Source organism: Falco cherrug, chromosome 1 (assembly GCF_023634085.1).
Source record: "Falco cherrug isolate bFalChe1 chromosome 1, bFalChe1.pri, whole genome shotgun sequence".
Lineage (NCBI taxonomy): Eukaryota > Metazoa > Chordata > Aves > Falconiformes > Falconidae > Falco > Falco cherrug.
In genome coordinates, this window is record NC_073697.1 from 54,968,533 (window position 1) to 54,989,802 (window position 21,270).

The 21,270-nt window shown below is 46.1% G+C and overlaps 1 protein-coding gene across 10 annotated transcripts in view; it reads right to left on the minus strand.

Moving 5' to 3' along the window:
* Window positions 1-18,214: 18,214 nt before the first annotated feature.
* The window catches only part of RBM47 (RNA binding motif protein 47), an 82,000-nt gene continuing 78,944 nt past the window's right edge, over window positions 18,215-21,270 (minus strand). For all 10 annotated transcript variants that reach the window (XM_005444786.3, XM_055701216.1, XM_055701157.1 and 7 more), the window contains one exon: window positions 18,215-21,025. In XM_005444786.3, the coding sequence (XP_005444843.3) occupies window positions 20,774-21,025 (252 nt within the window). In that variant the 3' untranslated portion in view covers window positions 18,215-20,773. The remainder of the gene's footprint in view (window positions 21,026-21,270) is intronic.

Sequence of the window (21,270 nt, forward strand, 5' to 3'; positions counted from 1 at the left end):
GAGGCATATCTCCTCTTGGCACCACGATTGCCTGTGCTACACTGGATGTTAAAAGGAAACATCTCCTCTACACCTTGCGCAATGAGTACTACATGGAGTAAGTGGGTAGTGTTGATCACGCAATGAGCTTGACTATGGAAACCCAACCACCTAGGAATCTTGGAAGAGATCATGGACTGGCCAGAAGGTAGAGATTTTGGAGCATTGCCTGAGGAAGTGGCTTGTGCCCAAGAGGCATGAGTTATCAGAGGATGAAACGCGTTATGCTTTGTTTACTGATGGATTCTGTCATTTAGTAGGAAACCACTGGAAGTAGAAAGCTGCGATGCAGAGTCCCACACAAGAAGTCGTTGAAACCACTGAAGGAGGAGGTGAGTCAAGTCAGTTTGCAGAAGTGAAAGCCATCCAGCTAGCCTTAGAGATTGCTGAGTAAGGAAAGTGGCTAGTACTCTATACTGACTCCTGGTTGGTGGCTAATGCCCTGTGGGGGTGGCTACAGCCGTGGAAGAAGACCGATTGGCAGTGCAGGGGTAAACCTACCTGAGCTGCTGCATTGTGGCAGGACATCACTACCAAGGTAGAAAACAGTTCTAAAGGTATGCCATGCAGATGCTTACATGCCCAAAAGCCACACCACTGAAGAACATCGGAACAATAAACAGGTGGACAAGGCTGTCAAAATTGAAGTAGCACAGGTGGAGCTGGACTGGGAGTGTAAGGATGAGTTATTCACAGCTCAATGGGCCCACAAAACACTGGGACATCTAGAGAGAGATGCAACATACAGATGGGCTCATGATCCAGGGGTTGCACTTGACCACAGAGGCCAGCATACAGGTCATTCATGAATGTGAAACATGTGCTGCAATCAAGCGAGTCACATGAGTAAAATCTCCCTGGAACAGGGAGAGGGCAGTGGCTGGGTTTTCGGTATGGTGAGGCCTGGCAAGTGGACTATATTGGATCACTGCCATGAATACGCCAAGGCAAGTGCAACAGACTCACTGTGGTGGGACTACTGGTTGGCTAGAGACTCACCCTGTAAAAAATGCCACTGCCCAAAACACCATCTTAGGCCTTGAAAGGCAAATTTTGTGGCAACATGGTAAACGAGAAAGAATTGAATCAGACAATGGGACTAATTTCTGAAATAAGCTCATAAACTCCTGGGAAAAGACGTATGGCACTGGAGTGGGCGCATCACATCCTCTGTTACCCACAAGCCTCTGGAAAGACTGAGACATGTATGTAATAGGCTGCTAAAGACTATGTTGAGGGTGTTGGCCAATGGGGCATGGAAACATGGCTTATAAATTTAGCAGAAGCCATCTGCCTGGTTAACACCAGAGGATCTGCTAACTGTCCTGGTCCTGCTCAGACAAAACCTCTGTATACTGTGGGAGGATATAAGGTCTCTGTAGTGTGCATGGTGAAGTGGCTGGGGAAGGTGGTGTGGATTGCCCCTCCCATGGGACAAGGCAAACCCATTTGTGGGACTGTCTTCACTCAAGGACCTGTGTGTACTTGGTGGAAATGTGGAAGGGTGGGGAGACCCAGTGTATGCCTCAAGGAGATTTAGCCCTGGAGGAAAAATAATCTGTGATGTGAGTTGTCTGTTTTAGGAAGTAATGCAGCAGGAATGACCTGAACTGACAGAGTGAGTTTCACAAAGAACCACACAAGTGCAATGGTGACCCAAATCAAACCAGTATTGGTGCCCAACAGTCAAATATACTGCTTCTCCTGTCCTGAGCACCAATCTAGACAGATGGGGCCCAAGTCATAGCATGTCCTTATGAACCATCTGGAGGAGTGGAGGAAACCCATGGAATGGGAGAGTAATAGCTATTTGTTCAAGGCCAGGGGATAGTAGTTAATGAGAATGCATAAATCTATACGTTTGGTATAAAGATGGTCTAGGTATGTAGTTTAAGTTGTAAGTGTTGGCAAGAAGGGACTGCAGTAATGAGAACTAAATACAATGGGATGGTTAGAAGATATATGTATATGTATTAAATTATGTGGGATCTGAGCAGGATGCAAATGGTAGGGAATAAGGGGTGGAGATTTTATGGGTTCTAGCTGAGGTGTGTTTAATTTTCCCCACGACAGCCCTCGCAGTGTTGTGCTCTGTATTGGCAGCTAGAAGGTGCTGGTAACACACAGTGGTTTGGCTACCGCTGAGCCGTGCTCCACAGCACCAAGGCTGGCTCTCCAGCATCCCCCCTCACCAGTGGGCTGGGGGTGGGCAAGATCTTGTGGGGGGGCATAGCCAGGACAGCTGACCTGAAGTGACCAAAGGGATATTCTGTGTCATATGACATCTGCTCAGCAACAAAAGCGAAGAGAATGGAGGAGGAGGGGCATTTGTTATTACAATGTTTGTCTTCCAGAGCAACTGCTACATGTACTGAAGCCCTGCTTCCCAGGAAGTGGCTGGACATGGCCTGCTGATGGCAAGTAGAGAATAAATCTTTTGTTTTCCTTTGTTTCCGCTTTATTAAACTGCCTTTTTCTTCACCCACAAGTTGGGAGGTTTTTTCCATCTTATTTCCCACCCCCCTGCCCTTCCTGCTGAGGAGGGGAGAGCGATAGAGCAGCTTGGTGGGCACCAAACCACCACACCGACTTAAACTTCCACTGTTGCATCAGATTGCAGTCCTCTGGAGGATTCCTGGAGTGTGGAGACTGTGCAACTTATATATGAGGTAACATGTAATAAGGCTAAGCTGGAGGTAATTTGGTCCTGTTCAAGTGACCCACAGCACTTAAACAGCAGCCTGGTCCTTGCCTATGCTCTAACGTTCCCCCAGGATGGTTGTTTCCATTGCACCCGCTCCTGCTCTTGGAGGTGCTCCTCTTGAGCCCAGCTAGGCAAGTGACTCCTTCCTCTTCTCTCTCCATCCCAGAAGGACTCACACCTGAAGATTTCCTTGCATGTGGCAGAGCGGAGGAGGCAGAATGGCTGCAGACACTGCTAGAGACTGTCATCAGTCTAGGTGTATTTGCTTGACTGGTTATATATGGTCAGCTGGGGGAGCAGGAATTCAACTTTGTGCAGCAGCAAAAGATGATTTGTTCATTTCCATTGCACTGCAGCAGTTACTGTCACATTGCTGTTTCGCAGCATGTATTTCTTTAAAGAAACAACAAATGCAAAACCCAGCCAGAACAAGATGGTAATTATTAACCAGATCTGTATGAGTATTGGCTTAAATCCATGAACTACATCAAGCCTTGCCTGTAGTGAAGGGGGATGGGAAAATTACTGATTTCAGAAATTCCTGTCTATACAGGACATCTGAAAAGTTACAAGGGGATAACTCAGAAGGAAGAAGTCTTGCAAGCATGCAGTGGGACCTAAAATTGCAGGTTTTGGACATGGGTGCTGGGGCGTTATTGTGGACTGGAGAGAGCCAATGGGCAGATCTGCAGTGTTTTGGCATCCAGTCTTGATGTCGTGCAGATGTTAAATGTTAAAAATGAGGCACCAAAATATGTTTATAGCTCTGGGCCATGGTCCTGCTGCTGATGGTCTTGCTGGGACTGAGATCTACTGTTGTAGCTTGCCTAGCAGCAAGCACCCCATGGTTTTCTTGCAGTGTGAATAAATTGTTCTGGATGGGGGTGAATACAAGACAGAACACAGAATGATACTAGTTTTTTTCATTGTCTGATATGTTTAGAGGGGATGTTTAGTTAGGACAGTGTGTATTGTTAGTGATTTCTCTATTCCTTCTACTTAATGACTAGCTTATTTTTTATTTTGCTCCCAAATTAAGCATTTCTTCACAAGTTTAGAGATGGCACTTGTAGAAATAGAACATAGTGCTGGAATAGTTGCTTTGGCTAAGCTCTTGATCCTGCCTAGGCTGCTGGCACCTGTGGGTGCTTGGTGCCCTGGGAGCAGGACCACAGGACCACCTCTTTGGAGGTGTTCCAAAGATGTGTTGGGCTTACCTGCAGCTTTGCAATTATCAGGTATTGACCCTTAAGATGCACCCAGGCGTTACTGCTGAATAAACAAACACAGCGAAATTGTATTGCAGAGATAATTAATTTCAAAAGAAATCTTTAAATCTGTGGGGAAAAGGAATGGAGAATTACTTTAATCCAGGAAGAGCTCTATGTGTGTGCCCAACAAAACACAGCTTTGTGAGAATTTTATTGCTCTTTAGCTGGTACGTGAGCCTCCCCTCTTTTTCACTCCATGCTGCCTCATTGTAAGTAATATTTCACCGAAGAACAACTTTATCTATACCAAGTAATTCACCTAATGACATGCTATTGAGGGAAAAGGATTTCACTCTGCTACCGAACTAGAAGTTCCAACGTTCACTGCAAAACTGGGTGAAAAAGTATCTTATCAGGGATCTATGCAGTCACTTGTAGTTTGCCCTTGCTCCCTTAAATACTGTCCAACAGTTCTAGATCCTGCATGAAGTAAGTGGGTTTACTTTTATGACCTTGATATATAACAACTATGTGATGTTTTGCAAACTTCCTCTGGTGAGAAGATCAATGCTAGTTCCTTTTGCGGCTGTAGCACAGCCCTAGCTTCTGTCTTGGCTTTTCTCCTTCAAACTCAATGAGTTAAATGCCAGAGGTTTATTACATGCTTTCTATCTGGGTTAATTTTTTCAGCCTCTGAATCTACTAATTGCTGTTTGTAAATTTTCCTGGTGGTAAAGGTCACAAAGATAACTTGGCCCCTGTAGCTCAACCTCTTGGTACATCTCAGGTTATGAAAAGCAGTGTTGAAGTCTGATGATTAATTTAATTACTCTTCTGAGGTTTCATCATGAAGAAAGACTATTTTTCCTTTGTAGTTAACTTTCATCCAATATTTGCATGACATCTCAGTGTTGGGTTAGGAATCTCTATTTTAGTGGGGTGCAGTCAGATGGTAGGAACAGTTTTGTCAGACATAAATGTGATCCTGAACTGTCACACAGGTGCCTTCCACTACTTCATGAGACTGGAAACCATGCTGTTGCTTTTGTTTTCCCTCTAAACTTTCCACCTTTTCTAGGAACCTGAAATTGGGGCAAAGCCTGAGAGTAAGACAATGGTGCTTTGGTGCCTAAAGCTGCACCAGCCAGCACTTGGTGTTTGCTCTAGCCCCTGCAGAAAACTTGTTCATGGAAGTGCTGTTTGGGAGGGTCAGATCTGCTTTCCAAAGCCACACCTGTGTACAAATAGGGGATCAGGTGTTCCAAAATAACCTGTTCCTGTTTGAGAAAATCGGGAGCAAGCTGGCATCAGGGTGTCTTCGTAGAAACCGGGGGTCACCCTGCTCCTTCCATTTGGCACTCCTGGTTAGCCTTTGCTCCCTCACACTGAAATGCCCAGGGCCACCTCTACTGCTCTTCCTGGAAGTCCACTGGCAGGGTCCAGCAGGGCAGGTAGAGATGAGTTCATCCCAAATCCTGCAGAACAGCCCTTTATGTGAGTCATTGGGAGCGCATGTGTGTGGGAGCATGTGCAGAAGCAGATGCCCCTGTCCTTTCTACATGCTGTCCCCTTCAGCTCATCTCTGCTGAGGTTGTCCTACTGTGTGTTATCACAGGAACAGTATCACAAAGGTGGCATTGCAGCTTTTCTGGAGTTCTTGACAGGATAGCTGGTCGTGGTGGTGCGCTAGAGACTTACCAAAGTTTAAAAAGCTCTCCTAGCACCTGTAGCAGAGAAGACCACTACCTGCAGAGGCAGTCAGCCCAGGGATGTGCATGTCTCAGCTATCTCCTCTTTATGCTCCAGGGTCCCTATGGACTAGCATTTGCAGCCTTGCCTTTCCTGTCAAGAGTGTCTGCAAGGCAGCTGCAGCAAAGCCACCGTTCTACCTGTGAAATGTAGCTTATGAGGTTAAAACTAGGCAGTAAAGTACGCTTATAGCTGTATGAATCACGAGCCAAGATGCAATCCGTTACATTAAATGGGAGAGTCCTAAAATGCTTGTGAGAGTTCATTGAAAAGAAGTAACAAAATGAAAATTTTCACCCTTAGAACACTTTGTAGGTACTTAACGTACTTGCACTAGTGAATCAACTAGATGCTGATGTGTATCCCAGTGCCATACCCCAGCTCAGGCAGTGGGGCCAGGGCCTCCGGCTGCGCTAGGTGTGCTCAGCCAGGGTGCTGTGGCTGCAGCGCGGGGCTGGAGCACCCCAGCCACCCTGTCTCTGCAGGTCCAGCCTGTGGGGGTTATGTAGAGAATATGGAGGAGGAATGTACGCTGTAACATCTGTGTCCTGCTGTACTGGGGAAAAGCTGATTTCAGCTGTCTCCAGCTCCTTTGCTGTTTTATGTTTTAGCGCAGAATATGAATGCAGTGATCAAATGTACTTTAAAGAGCTTTTTCAGGCAGCGTGTGGTAGAAGATAGGGCAGATTTAGAAAAAGAGGGTGTCCAAATAAGATCCAAACACAACATTCAAAATTATTCTTAAAAAAAAAATGCCTACCTTCCCTTTCCAGAACATCTAGTCCTCATGTCGTCTTTTTCTTCCTCACTCACTACAAGTCATTTTTCCAAAGCCCAGCTTCTCTGCTCCACCGTTTCCCAACTTGGAAATCATTTGTAGCATGTGCTCGATACTTGATCTTGGATAGATGGGATTCCCAGCTGAAACCAGCCTTTTTTTCACCTTGTGCACAGGACATACTGGACTCACGAGAAGTACTATGCCCAGTACGCTCCATTTCTGCCAGCTGTCAGGCTATAATCCTAACTAGTACAGTGTTCAGGCATGATCTGAGTAACCTGAACACCTATGGCAACCCCTGGCACTGAAGATGCCATCTACCTGCCAATACAAATCTCTTTCTGCAATATTGGGTATGTTGTGAGCTTTAATTGTTCCTGTGGGCAGATGTGGCTGCTATTTGTCTATATGCTGATCTTGAATTGCCTTGTGGAAAGTAGCTCTTTCATCCGTAATTCCTTCCTTAAAATCAATGACAACAAATACCAACATTTTCAAAAGTCATCAAGATGAGATTTTCAAGGGCACATCACTATAAACTGAGGTTAATGTCTCAAAAAAATGTTTTTGCTTAACGGGATGAATAACAAGAATGAGGGCTAAATCTTCAGACTTGTGGAGCAGTCACTGCTTGATGAGTCAGTGTGTCACGGTGGAAAAGCGATGGCTTGCCACACTGTCCCCAAAGATGAATGCTCCTTCCCACCTTCTCCACAATGGGACATCATTCTCCTCCTACATTTCAGACCCAGGAAAGTCATGTATAGGTTAAATGGAAGCATCTGTGTGACAGAAAGTAAGGACAACATACAAAGTACCTATGCAAAATAAAAAGGAAGGATGGCTGATTGACCTTCCTTCAGTTTGATTTGAGAGAGAGTACTTGGTACAGATGTCTCTTGACAGTTACTAAATAAACAGAAAATGTGTTCACCTGCAGAAATCTGAGGTGGAAGTGCCTGGAGGCTGGAGGAGCGCTTGGGCACAGTAGATAACCTTCTCTTGTTTTTTTTCTTCCCTGACTATTGACTTCTGGCATGCTGGAGACTAAATCTTGGGCTAAATGGATCCTGCATCAGACTCAGCACAAGTGCCCTTAAGTTCTGACTGTGCAGCTGCTAAAGAGATGGAAATACCTTCCTGGGGGATTCATGAATTCTCTGTTAGGCTGTAAATGGTGTGGAAGCAAATAGATACGATCACTCTGCTGCTTCTACACCATTCATCTTGGGCTACTTTGAAACGCCATCTTCTCTCCTAGCATTCCTTGTACTGTAGCAAGCAAGTTAGGTAAATTCAAGCTACTTTGCAGTTTGGGCTGTGCCAGCATTGAAATGAAAGGGTTTAAAGCAGACACAGTTGTCTCTCTTCTGGCAAACTGGCAAACTGCATTGGACCAGAACAGCCATCGCATGAGGCTCCTTACAGTAGGAATGTCCCATAAAAAAATCAAAATTTCACATAAGCAGTTGCTTTGGCAACAGACTGCCAGCAAGCTGTCAGCCAGCAAGCTGCCAGAGTTAGTCTTCCTACTAAGTGGAGGAATTTTGGCAGCTGGAACTTGAAAGACCCATCCTGCAGGAGCAGAAGTGAGGGGCCAGGGCTGCAGTATGGGGGCTGACGCTACAGGTGCCCGATGCTGTGCTACTTGCTCAACACATGTGTGTTCGTCCTGCTTGGGATGCAGGTCAAGCAGATGCTTCTGAACAGCTTTTTGGCAGAAATCTTATAATGGTTTGCCCAGCTTTATCATTTGCTAGTTCCTGTATCAGTTCACCCTCGACACTGATCCTTTTATGTCTGTTTAAACTTATCTATTTTTAGCTTTCATCAGTTTGAGCTTCACATTTCTGAAAAAAATGTGCCTTCTTATACCAGTCACTAGTTGTCCAAAAGTTGCTTTCTTATTAGAAAATTATAATCTGTTTTATTTACCCTTCAATTAGACATATTAGCTCTCATTTTTGATCAGTAGATCCCATAACAGTCATGAAAAGCTTTTGTTCCATGTGATCAAAGCAGAAAAGTAAAATGTAGAGTAAAAGTAAAACCTGTTTTCCTTAGCAGTCTTTTGCTTTTTGAGGACAGCCCTGTTCCTTGTCTGTTCTCTCATCTCCATCCTCCCAAGCCTCATCTACTATTAAATCTTGTCTTTTAGGTTGCCGTTATCTTCTTGATACAAGCAAAGCCTTAATTACACTGAATTGCTGTATTAAAAACATCAGGCAGTAGTGCCTTAGCCAGCCCTGCCATTTCTGGAATGAAATAGCTGCTGGCATAAAGCTGCCCTTTGTTTCCCTAGTTGACCTCTTGCAGGTTTTTCCACTCTACCTTCACTTTTTTTCTTCCCCCTTCTGGTTTCATTAAAAAAGGAGCTTTCATCTTCTGCTTTGGGAGGTGTATGTTCCCATGCACACTCATGTGCTGGCCCTTTTGCACTGCTTTCACATCAGACTGAAGAGAAGTGGAAAACTTGCAGAGAACAAGACCTGTCCAACCCTGTGACATTGTCCTGCCCATCGCACTGGGGCTGTAAGTGTCAGTCTCCAAGGAAGAACATTCTGGAAGTGCACATAGGTACAGTTTTGTCAGACAATGAGTATATTCCCACCCCTTCTACTCAGTATGGGATTTAAACTTTTTGGGGTCTTGTGGATTGACCCAATTAATAAATAGACAGCTAACAACTAATAAAAAAAAAAAAAAAAAGGAAAAAAGCTGTTCTGAAGAAAAAGTAATCAATAGTAGGAAAATGCAGAGGGGCTCTAGGAAAGCTTGCCAAGCATAGTTTATAATAATGCTTTTAAGTTTTTAATGAACTATCAGAAGGCTATTGTGAAATATGTTTCTGGCAGGCATGTTTTCTTTTTTCCCCAGCAAGTGTGGTGTCAGGATGTTTTAGTAGTAGTGTCTTCTTAAAGACTTGTATTGAAATATCCAAAGTAATCTAGCTCTGAGTATCTCAGATTATTATACACCATCGATCATCTGATACAGGCCATTTCAGGGTGTTCCTAGGTTTTGTCAAAGTCAGATTTTAAAATGCTTCTTGGCAAGATTTTCTGTGGTCATGGTAAGGTAAGAAGAAAATACTTCAGCGGAGGTGCAGTCTGATTTACACCAGTCAAATCAGACACACAGAGGAGTGATGCCACAGGAAACTTGTTCACCTTTTAGTTTCATTAATTCATTTGTCCCTTCCTTATTCAAAGGCAATGTAGGCTCTGCAGATCACAATGCCCAGATCAGCTCTGTCCGCTACTTTTTCCTTCTTTGCAGGCGTGAAAATCCATTTCTCAAGTGAACTGAAGCCAGACCTCTTATAGGTGAGGGGGCAATTGTGGTGTCTGTGGGAGCACTGCCGTCGGCAGGATCCCCAGACAGCAGCAGGGGGAAGCTGGGGGGAGCAGCAGCAGGGACAGCATTGACATGTGAAAGAGCTACCAGCTAGTGCTTGATCTTCCTTTCACTGATGGCACTTGCTGCCAGCCCTGCAGCCCCTCCTAAGCCTTGAGAAGATGTGTGACACCATTACACAAGCAGCAGGAGAGCGGATGAGCAGAGGCTGGTGGAGCAGGCCCTAGGGGAAACACAGCTGGGCTGCTGGCAAGGGAGCATAGAGCCATGCTCTGCCCAGGAATTACCTTTGGAAAAAAACTACTCATGAGAGTGGGAGCAGGACAGATGCCGGTTAATAACAATGGCTTGTAGCAGGAAATATTGGGGCTGAGCGTCAGCAGCCTCATGGGAAGAGCCACAGTGCAGTTATAAGAAGGTGCCTTGCCCAATGTCATCTACAAGATGTTTTCTGTGCTGCAGGTGAGGCTTTCACTTTGCTCGGCCATGCTCACCTGCCCAGAGCTTCCCTGGGCTGCACGGGCTCTCCCTTCTGCCTCCTGCCTGTGCCAGTGTGCTGTGGTGCATGTGGGGACGTGGCAGACTGCATCAGGAAGCTGAGCCTGGTTAAACACAAGCCCTCGCTCCTCCCCTTCAGCCTGTCCTGGCCCTCGGGTGCCAGCACCAGGGCTGGCAGCAGTGGTTCTCCGAGGATGGTCGCGGGTGCTTGGGGTGCATGGCTTGCCTGCTCTTGCTCTGGTCTGGAAAACTGGATGGCATGCTGTCATAGGACCTGAGATGAAAAACCCTGCTAAGCCTGTGCAGATGCACTGCTGACATGTCCCAGGGAATAGCAGCAGTGCCTTTGCAAAGGTACTTTTCAACTTTAACTGTTATCTTGCTTAGCCCGGTGTTTCCATGGATTGAGCAGACTGTAGCAAAAAGCCTGTTTAAATAGTCAGACTTATGTTGCCCTAAGGAAGATACTGGTACACGTTAGCACGTGGGAGTGCAGCCAAACAGAAAAAAGCAAAAAGCCACAGTTCTCAGAAATCAGTGAGCATGCCACCCTCGGTGCTGGAGAAGACCATTTCCAGCTATTGCCACTCTGACAAGGGCTATCACACCCGTCAGTCGTTTGTGGGGTGGTTCTCTGTGCTAACAGGAAAATCTCAGTGTGTACCCTGGTGGGCAGGACAGACCACACCAGGGGTGACTCATGGGAAACGTCTGCAGAGTTTCTTGCACCTCTTCTCTTTCCGTTAACATTTTCCCGGCCTGTGTTGTCATCTCAGATGACAATGCTGATTAACCATTGCCTCAACAAGGATGCTCCCCTACTCATAACCTAGCTTAAAGTATCTCAGAGGCATGGGCTGGTCTTGCCACTGCGGGGGCTGCACGCTGGTCCCCAGGGATGCTCTGGCAGGAGGGAGGCACAGGATGCGATTCATGCTGCCTGTAAAATGGTAAGAGCATGTTCCTGGTCGGGGGTGGTGGCAGCCCTGTGCCGCTGGTTGGGTTGAACTGGCTTTCCCTGTCCTGGTACACTGGAGTGCATGGCTCACCGGGCACCCAGCTTTCATTTCAGAAATTGGTAGTATTCTGGAGGTGAAGCAAAAGTTGTAAAGCTTGCTGCTCTCCAGAGTGACATGGTGTTAAACAACTTCCTAATGACTTACAGGTGGGTAATTGCTGCCTATTTAGCTCAAAAAGCAGTTGGCTTTTGAAAAGTTGTTATTCATGCTCTGGTTATGAAAGCAAATGGTGGGCAATCCTCACCTACAATGAGTTCATGTGTCCCTAAATGCCACAGCCAGGGAGAAACAGAGAAGCTCACTGAGAGTTTTCAAGCTAGGGAAGGGTATTTGGTCACACACAGCTGCCCTGCCTGTCCCAGTTCTTCCCTATGTTAAATCACTCTTGGTTTATTTTTTTCTTTTGTGGGCAAATCATTTACTGTAATTTAATGATCACAACCACGTAAATTCACTTCCTTGTGGTAAAAAAAAAAAAAAAAAAGGATTAAATGTCTCAGTTTATCTTTCCACATAGGTCACATGGCCAGAGTTGGTTGTAAAATGTTGAAAAACTAGTTTGAGGTGTACCCCGTGCCAAGTGCTGTACGTTTCCTTATTCTCCTCTCCTATTGCTCACAAAGATGCCACAGAAAGACAACAAAGTTTGTTTTCTCAGGGAGTAGATTATTTTTTTTTTTAATTAAAGCAGCATTTATTATTATTAAATCTAATCCTTTAAGATCTTGGTGCTGTCCTAGTCCCAACACCAAAAGGAACAGGCTGAGAAGCCAAAAATGTGGAAAGCCAAAATGTGGAACAAAGTCATTTAAAGCAATCAGGGAGTGTCTCAAAACCCCATACATGCTGCAGGGTGGTGGCCCAAGTCTCAGTCACCCTGGTGGGATTAAGAAATGCTAGGTGAGTTTAGAAGGAGACCCTTGTGCAGCATGTAGCCTCTTGTGCAAATAGCAATGCAGTTCCCTGCAGCTTTGGGGTATTTACACACACCTTTGAGCCGGGCTGGGGGCTCAGGCAAAGGTGAGGTGGCTGAACCTGGTGAAAACGTGCCTGCCAGGGTGGTGAGGAGGGAGGCTGGTAGGTTGGATCAGCATTTGGGTATTTGGCCTCTGAGCAAGGGGTGAGGGGCGTAAAGGAATCTGGGACTCAGCACAGTGCCAAACAGGATTTGACTTTTCTTACCAACTACAAATTATAGCAGATTTCCGTGACTTCTTTTTCTGCAAGCAGCAGGCTTGTGTCAGCTGTACTCGAAGTAGGTCCTGGGGTTTTGCTGCTTCAGAGCTCTGGCTGGAGCTAGCCCTGGCAGCTGGTGGGTCCTCATCCACTGCAGCTGGGCAGTGGCAGTGCCTGTGAGTGCTGAAGGCATGCTGACTCCTTGCTCAGCTGAAGTCTTTGTTACTGGTAAAGCTTCAGCTGAAGCACTTATTCGTGGGTAAAACTTAATCCTGTTGTGGAACCCAGCCCAAGGTCTGTGCTGTGCTGAAACCCTCTTCTGCTTTGTGTAGAGAAAAAGAGTGTAACCACAGGGAAAAGACATTGCTAATTAGAGTGTAACTGCGATTGACAACATCTTTGTCAGACAGAGTATGGATGCTGTCTGGTTTTAGGGGAAAGCAAGTGACAGGTTCTCAATGAACTTCCAGGAGTGCCTATGGGGAAGAAGGAAACTTTCCTAAACTGAAATGCACTTATACGGCACTTTTGGTGCCTGCCCTAATGATGTTCGTAATCTTACTGGTGTTGATGATAGTGGTCACCTTGCTGGTACAGGACTGCTCAGCATCAGAGCCATTTAAAAACCATCCCTCTTACTTTAATATCGAATACAAAACCATAATTTGGTTTTCAGTCACTTTGCATATGTGTATTTGACTATTCCCGTCTCTTGGAGAAAATCAGTTTTTTCTTTGCTTGATGTCATTGTCATTATATTCCCTGGTAAAAGAGAAATAAGCTGCCAGACCCAAACAGGCTGACAGAATTATATCTTCCATTTAGTTCTGTTTTGCAGGACCATGAGAAAATAATCCTGATTGGGACGGAGTGGGAGGTCTCAGCCAGGTCAGCTCTGCTTACTGTCCTCACAGTCTTTATGAGCAGTCAAAGGGCTGGGGGGTCAGTTCTGGTTGTTCCTATTTCCAGCCCACTCTCTTGCCCTGTGTGTACTCTGGGGAGGGCTGGCTTGAAGCTGAATGCAGTATCTGTCAGCAGAAGCAAGACCAGCCTCTCCCTTCAGAGGAGCTAGGAGGAGAGAGGGGTACATGGTCAGTGAAATCATGTCACTGCCCTTCTTGGAGCACAAAAGAGAAAAGCAGATAAGACAGATATCAGTATTTTTCTGCTTTTTGTGGGTGTTGCCTAATTTACCCAGCTGATGCCTTCAGTTTGACAAGCCAATAGTGGGGAAAAACCCTGAACACAGCTGGATACATCAGTGAGGGAGACCTGCCCTGCACACCTCCACAGGTGGAATTCCGGTGGGGAGGGATGTGCGTCCAACTGAAGGACACAAAACAATTTCTTCCCTGCCACAGGCAGACACCTATCCTCTCTGACCAGCCTTCCCACAAGCCAGGGCCTCAGGATGCCACCCCATCATTGTAGTTTCCCAGTCTGTCTGGATGATGTCTGCAGTGCTTTCTCCAGGGTCAATCTGTCAGACAAATCACCGCATTTCCACCTGTACATCATCAAACACCTCATGACTCAGGCTGCCAGCCCGAGTCAGACATACTGCTCCTTCCCAGCTTTCATTTTTTACATGTATGCCAAGCCTGATGTGCTTCACCTCATGCTTCTTGGGGCTCACTTGCAACATGAGAGCCTTTGGGTGTGCTCCAGGGTCTGCTACAGCACTGTGGGGTCAGGGGATAGACAACAGCGTTGCCAGGACATCACAGGAGGACATCTGTCTGCATGGAGCGTGGGGCATGCTACAGCCCTTTCAGGCTGTCACACTCCACTGTGTGGGTACAGGGGTGGACAGTCTTCCTTTTGGAAGACTTTACCGCAACACTTTGGGTGGTAGTAAGAAATTGCCCAGCGGGTGGTAGGGAGGGATTAGTGGAGAGGAAGCCTGGACTGCTTATGTAGTGCTAAAGGGCAAGGGTATTGGGTGTTTTTATTGCTTGGAAATGTCCTTGGTGACCTGATCATTGATAAGATGCTGGTGGTCCCCCACATTTTACCTACCAGACCCCTCCTGAGTGCTCTGCCAAGCTCTTGGCAGCTGCAGCATTGCTGCTTGGAGGGACTGCAGGACAAGAAGTGCCTCCATGAAGCTGCTTGGGTGCCAGCATTGCAGCTGCTGACTAGGATTGTGTCCCTCTGCATCCTGCACAAAGGCTGGTGAGCCAAGGGATCTGAGAGAAGCTAAGCCTTGAGGGAATCCTTAGCTTATCCACAAGGGCAGTAGCCAAAAAGCCAAAGACTAGAGAAACTAAGGATGCCCCGTGTTCAGCCAGTGCAGGCATAACAAGTTTAATAAGTAATCCCTTGTCATTGCATGCCCTATTGAGTCACTGCAAGACACCCTGGTCTGTATCCTACAGATTTGTTACAGGACCAAGAATTGCTCATTGTAGCTACTGCTTCAAAGCTTTGGAACAAAGGAACTGCTCTAAGTGTAGGCTGGTTTGCCTCTGACCGATTTAAATGCATCTCTCTCTGCTGGTTAGCTTGAGGTCATTCCTGTGACTTGTGTAGGCTGTTTGCGGGAGGGGGTGGCGGGGGTGGGGAGGTTCATGCTTCAGGAAGAGCTTCTGGCTTATCTGTGGCTTTGCACTTCATACCAGTGCATGGATCGCAGGCAGCGGTTGAGCTGAAGCCAAACTTCAGTGACATTGCAAAAAATGTGCAAGGACAGCTCAAAGTGCAGCCTGACTGGCAAAAATTACATGTGTGTGTTTGGAAAGTGGTAAAAAACCCCAACAAAACCCCCAACAATCCCCCCCCAACAATACCATATCTTGGTTCAAAGTAAAACTACAACTGTGGGCAACCAGACCACGAAGAGTGACACAGCTTCCTTCAGCACGGCGACCACCCTACAAACTAGCTGAAGCTGAAACCTACATGCAGAAATGCAGGAACAGTCAGCGTGGGCACAAACCCATAACCCAAGTTTGTGATCCTGCCTCTCCAAATGCCCTAGGGAAAGGCAGCTGTGGGGGAGCCCCAGCTGGGGCCCACGGTGGGGCAGAGCACCAACTGGTACAGCCTGTTTAGATGGAGATGTCTGTCACCATGTGTGGTGTGCTTGGGACAAACTTGAGCACATCTGAGCATTTTTCCCCATAGGGTCTTCTGGTCAAGACACAGCCCTTGAGTGCCCACCTCCCACATGCAGGATCTGCAGTTTCGCCTGAGTGAGGGCTGTGAGGCAGAGCTGCTGTCTTTTTTTATTAGGAAACTAGTGAACTCCAGTTCTGTTTTTCTGGCTGGAGGAAAAAATACCTGATCTAATTCATCAGCTTGTCAGGAAATACTTCATATGGAAGTACTTCTAAAGTACCAAATTCCTAAAAATTTCCATAGCCTCTTTGCTCTATGGCATCTTGAATGATCATAATTGCATGGCACAGCCTGCCTTTGCACCAGGAAGAAAGGACTTGCAACCACAGAACTGCCTTTTTATATTCCCTAACTTGCAGGTTCTCCCTGCAACACCCCTCCAACCATTTTGTCGCCAGGCAGGACTTGGTCCTGAAACTCAGGCAAGTGTGATTCAGCATTGAATTGACACACCAGAGCATAAAACCTGACTTTGCTGGCTTTTAGATGCCCAGTAGAGGTAGTTTCTCTTGTTACGAGGTAGATCTGGGGTTTATTTGTTTTACAGGTCAGCATGCTGGGCCAGTTTTGTGGCTGATAGGCATACAGGGAGCAGAGAGCTCAGCAGGTGCTCAGGACCCAGCCAGACAAGAGACATTAGGGAAGTAACACTAGCTACAGAGAAGGAGATGGGGTACTGTATATACCTTTTCAGACGTATCAAAAATCTATTTTGCATGTACTTTGCACTCTAGTGCTTATATAAATAAGGTGTTGCAATACCAGAGTGGTGCTAATCCACTTGAATTTCTTGTTAGTCTGTATATATAGTAGCTGTGTCACAGTTGTGTTAACAGGTGGCATTTCCTGAAGAAAGTCAAAGCTGGTGTTTAGTGACTTAGGTGGATACCAGCCAGGGAAGTGCATGTCTGCTCTTCGAGATCATCAAGACAGACGTTTAGAAAGGGAATGGGATCAGCTTGGCAGTGTGCTGAGTTGTCACGGTGCCCAAGGCCTCAGCAGAGCTCCTGACATTCCCAAGGCAGCAAGGTCATCTTGAAAGCACAGTTGCATTTCTCTGGTGGTGTTTATGTTAATGTCCTGAGAATGACCTGCATATTTCAACCTTACGATGGGTTAATCATTAATTAAGACCTCACAAAAGTGAAGTCAGAAACTAGCAGTCTAGGAAAATAATAAAATTATCTTGTAAAGTGACTGTTTAGAGAAAGCTGCGTAGACTCATTTTAATCTTGGGAGGCTGGGATAAAGGGAAACAGCCAGAAACATTTTGGTATGGCACAGTTCTTCACCTCACTTGGAAAATGTTGCTTCTTGTGAAGGCCATGCCTCGCATCTGAACACCTGTAAAGGGCCATGGTTTGCTGGTGGTTTCTTTCTCATCCAAGTGAATGCGGGTGGACCTCTACTAAGTGGAAAGGTCAGCAACAAATTGTGGGGAAGACTTTGGTCTTCTTGTGTGACTTGGTGATTTGTCTGATAGGTGAAGTCCTTACATGGCAGTATCTCCTTGAAAGCTGTTTTTAGCATCATGTTGATGACCTATTACCCTGAGCAAAGTAGATTGACTTGGTAGTGGTAATGATTCCAGGGATGCACAGACTTCTGAACCAAACCTGCGATGTTTATACAGGGAAAAGAAACAAAATCAGGTGACTGTATTCCTACCTGCAAATCCTACAAAAAATGTTTTAAAAAGTATTTTCTTTCCAGTTTCTTGCACAAAAAAAGACTAGGGAAACCTCTCATGATTAGTATCCTTCAGGAAGCCCAAGGCATGTTGGCATGAAGTTCCTTGTCCTAATTGCATTAAGAAACCATGCTAGCGGTAGGAAGTTGCAGACACTCTTGCTTTCGTATGAGGACATAGAAGCTCATGCAGTATTTATTCTGGTCTCCTTCTCTTTTGAATTATTCACTAGCACTAGTCACTGACTTGGTGGCCAACACCTCTCCCATCTCTCTGCTCTGCCTCAGTTTACCTCTGCTCCCTCACACTGCTCTTCTCACCACTTTCAGGATTTGCAGTGAATTTTTGCTGGGTGGACTTACACCAAGGAGACAGCCAGGGATTTGGGAAGACTGTAAATACTGCTCAGAGATGCAGCTTAGCTTTCTGTGCATTTGAAAGGTGAACCATACCAAGATGAAAACAACGTTTCAGCCCAGGGTGCTTCTGCCCTGTGGTGAGGACGTGCAGCAGAGCTACAGGGGTTCTGTGTGCCAGGTGAGCGGAAACCACAGAGTGATGCCAGCTTCAGCTCCATCCACAACCAGGCACTGACTCTAAATGGAATGTGAAGAGATTCAGGCTGATCAGAGGCTCCTGGAAGAATGGGGAGATGCCCAGTCTGCCTTCTAGGAAGGTCACAGTCCTCTGCAGTGGGACAGGGGAGCCAGCCGGACAGTGTGCCTCCCCCCCTGCAGGAGCCTGTGGGGATGCTGGCTGTGGTGCCCTGCTCCCCCCTGCCCCGAACACTGTCTCCCCGGCTTGGAGGGGAGCACAGGCTCAGCAGAGTGGCTAAACCTGGCAGCAGGATGTTGCAATGAAAAAACAGTCTCCATTTTTAAAGAATGCTTTATTCACTACATCCTAGAAATGTACCGTAAATGGAGCAAGAACTAAATAAACTCAGAGGCTTCTGACAGTAGAGAATAGAGATACAATAAAACACCTAAAATATCAGCTCTTTTGAGAATAAGGCACACTAGGTTTGGGTTTTGGGTTTTTTTTTCTGTTTTTTTTTTCTTTGAATAGTTTGTTCTTAACCTAAAGATGTTCACATTTCAAGTTATCAGACTTACCTCAGTAGTAGTGTATATGAAATGGTTTAGAAGCAAGTGTAAAAGGCAGGGGTGGGAGGCTCAGTATGACACGCCTGCCTGTGTCCCCATGTCCTGCCTGTGTCCCTGCGTCCTGCCTGCTCCTGGCCCAGCATAGGCAGCACTCATCATTGCCCTGGGGTGCCCTGGCATTCGCCCTCACTGGCTCCTTTCTCTCCCTGCCACCTCTACAAGTGGCATGACCCTCATCCTGCTGGTGGGGAGAGGATGAGTGGGAAGGGAGCCATCATCCTTCATGCCTACTGTGTGGGTCGGCCACCGCATGGGACTGGCAAGGGGTCGGCAGGGACCTAAACCACTAGACTTCCTTTTTCTGACGCTGGGGGTGTTTGTGCAGAGCCCATGGCCCCACGGTGGCACTTAGTGTTGAACTGTGCAAGGTCTTGGCCGGAGGAGATGGCACCATCCTTCCCTCTGGGGGCTTCTCCCTCGGGGCTGTGCCCCGATCCCCTCCTCACCGGGCAGAGGGGCAGGCTCAGGGGGATCGTGCACTTTTGGAAGCACAGGAACAGACAATAAAAGTCTCCCAGGAAGGGCACAGAGGGGCAGAGTCCGACCTGATGGCTAACCTCACAGTGCTTTCGCTAGCGGGTTGACGGGGTTAAGGAGAGCTCAGCTTGGCTGAGCCAGAGCACCTAAAAACAACCACTCGATTTTGAGGCAAGGAAAAAAAGTGTATTAAAAGGCCATTAGCTGAGCGGGATGTGATCTGGAAGTGGTTCAGTTGTCAAAATATGCTCAATACGAAACTCTTTTGGTTGGTACTTTTACCACAAAAAGTAAAAGAACATTGTTTACTTGTTCTCTGCTTTGCACCTCGTGTCACCAGAGCTGTGTTTGCAGGGCTGAGGCACTTCATACAATGGGTAAGATATTTCTTTACCGTTTTACTACTTTTTACATTCACCACGCTACTAAATAAAAGCCTTTAAACAGGCCACAAAACACTGCAATAATATATTTACTTCTTAATAAAACAAACTTTTTTATAACATTGCAATAAAAGGTTTTTGGTTTGTGGCAAACCACATACCATGTAAATTTGCAACATAAAATGACTTTAAAAATGTATATTAAAAGATATTTACAAGCTCTATGTCTTAAAATCATCAGGTCTAATCACTCCCACCCCTGATGTGCATGTACAACTCCAGTTGCAGAGAAGGGGAGTTAAGCATGGAAGAGAGGCTGGGAGGGAGGCTAGCCCTGTTTCACTATTCCAGTATCACTACCGCCTCTAGTACCTCGGAAATTTCTCACAGAACATGATGGAGCGATGGGTAAGTAATGCTGTGCATCCTCTTGGCAAGAGCACGCCTACTCTTGCTGACAGCAGCATACATTCTCAGTCACTACAACATATACTTCAAAGGATAAAGACTGTTGAAAAAGAGCCTAGCCTTTATACTGGATTAAGATCTCAGTCAAGACACCTCGCGTGAAATATTGGCTGCTCATTTCTGCATATGCTTCAACTACGAATAGCTTCAATAAATAGAAAATCCAGTTGTTAAGGAAAACTCAGAACCCTTTCTTTACTTAACACAAGCCTGCAAATCACACTGTGAAGAGGTTTGTGTGAGGAGGATGGGTTTTTTTCTCTGTCTCCCAAACGGGCAATATTAGTTACTTCTGATTTCAAATAAGAACAGGCAGATCGTATTAATGCCAGCACAAAAATGCAGAGGTCTTGTACATTTTTCAAATTGCACTTTCCAGTATATTTTTTAAATAAGATACTTGTTGTTTTCTTCTTTAAAAAAAAAAATCTAAGGTATGTATTCTTTAAATATTGAATATATTCTTCAAAATATATTGTTAAAACTTTCCCTAGCTGCTCAGGTGTGCTTTTTAATATATAGCTGATATATTATTAAAGGCACTACAAAATAGACATCTCTGGAGTGCAGAAGTTACTAAAAAATAACCTTCATACCACAAATACATTGGAAATATAACTGCTAAAAAAAAAAAAAGACCCTATGCAACCCCACTATGATGCGTATAAATGCACGTCAGCGGTGGGCTGGATGCATCGAGTTCCTTTAGAAATGTATGAATACAGGCATGTTAAATTTTAAAAATAGCCTAAAAAAGTTAGTGAAAACTTCAAGCGTAGAAAATATTTCAAACACGTTTTTCTATGACATTCTTCACTTTCTGCATCAGTTTACTGAGCCCAAACATTTACTCTTTTGCAGCCAGTTCTTTCTTCATAAATAGTAAAGTGTTCCTTCAGTGTGTGTTTCTCCGCTGCCCTCCTCTGCCAACAGTCTCAGTACGTCTGGTAGACATCATGGATAGGGACCTGAATGGTCGTGGCTGGGAACGCCGGGGGGATGTAGCCAGCATATCCCCCATAGGCGGCAGCGGCAGCGGCAGCAGCCGCGTTCTTCTGTAGCGTGGCTATCGTTGCTGTTGCTGCAGCGGGTGCTGCGAATGGCACGTAACTTGTCCCATAAATCCCAGCGGCGGGGATCCGCTGCACATTGGGAGCCATGGTGTACACCGGCGTGATGGGGCGGCCCTGGAAGGAAAGCATCAGGTTCAGACCTCAAAAAACCTGCTCAAATTCCTGTAATATCCCGTTTCCAGCCCCTGAATTGCAACCCCCCTACAAGGGGAGGTGATAATAGGAGGGTAGGCAGTGCATACCCTGTTAAATGAGAGTTACGCCATCATGGGAGGCTATTCCCTCCCTCCCAGATCCGGGTCCCCCATAGCAGGGAGAGCAGCTGTCTGAAGTTCAGATGTCTAAGACAGATCAGGGTG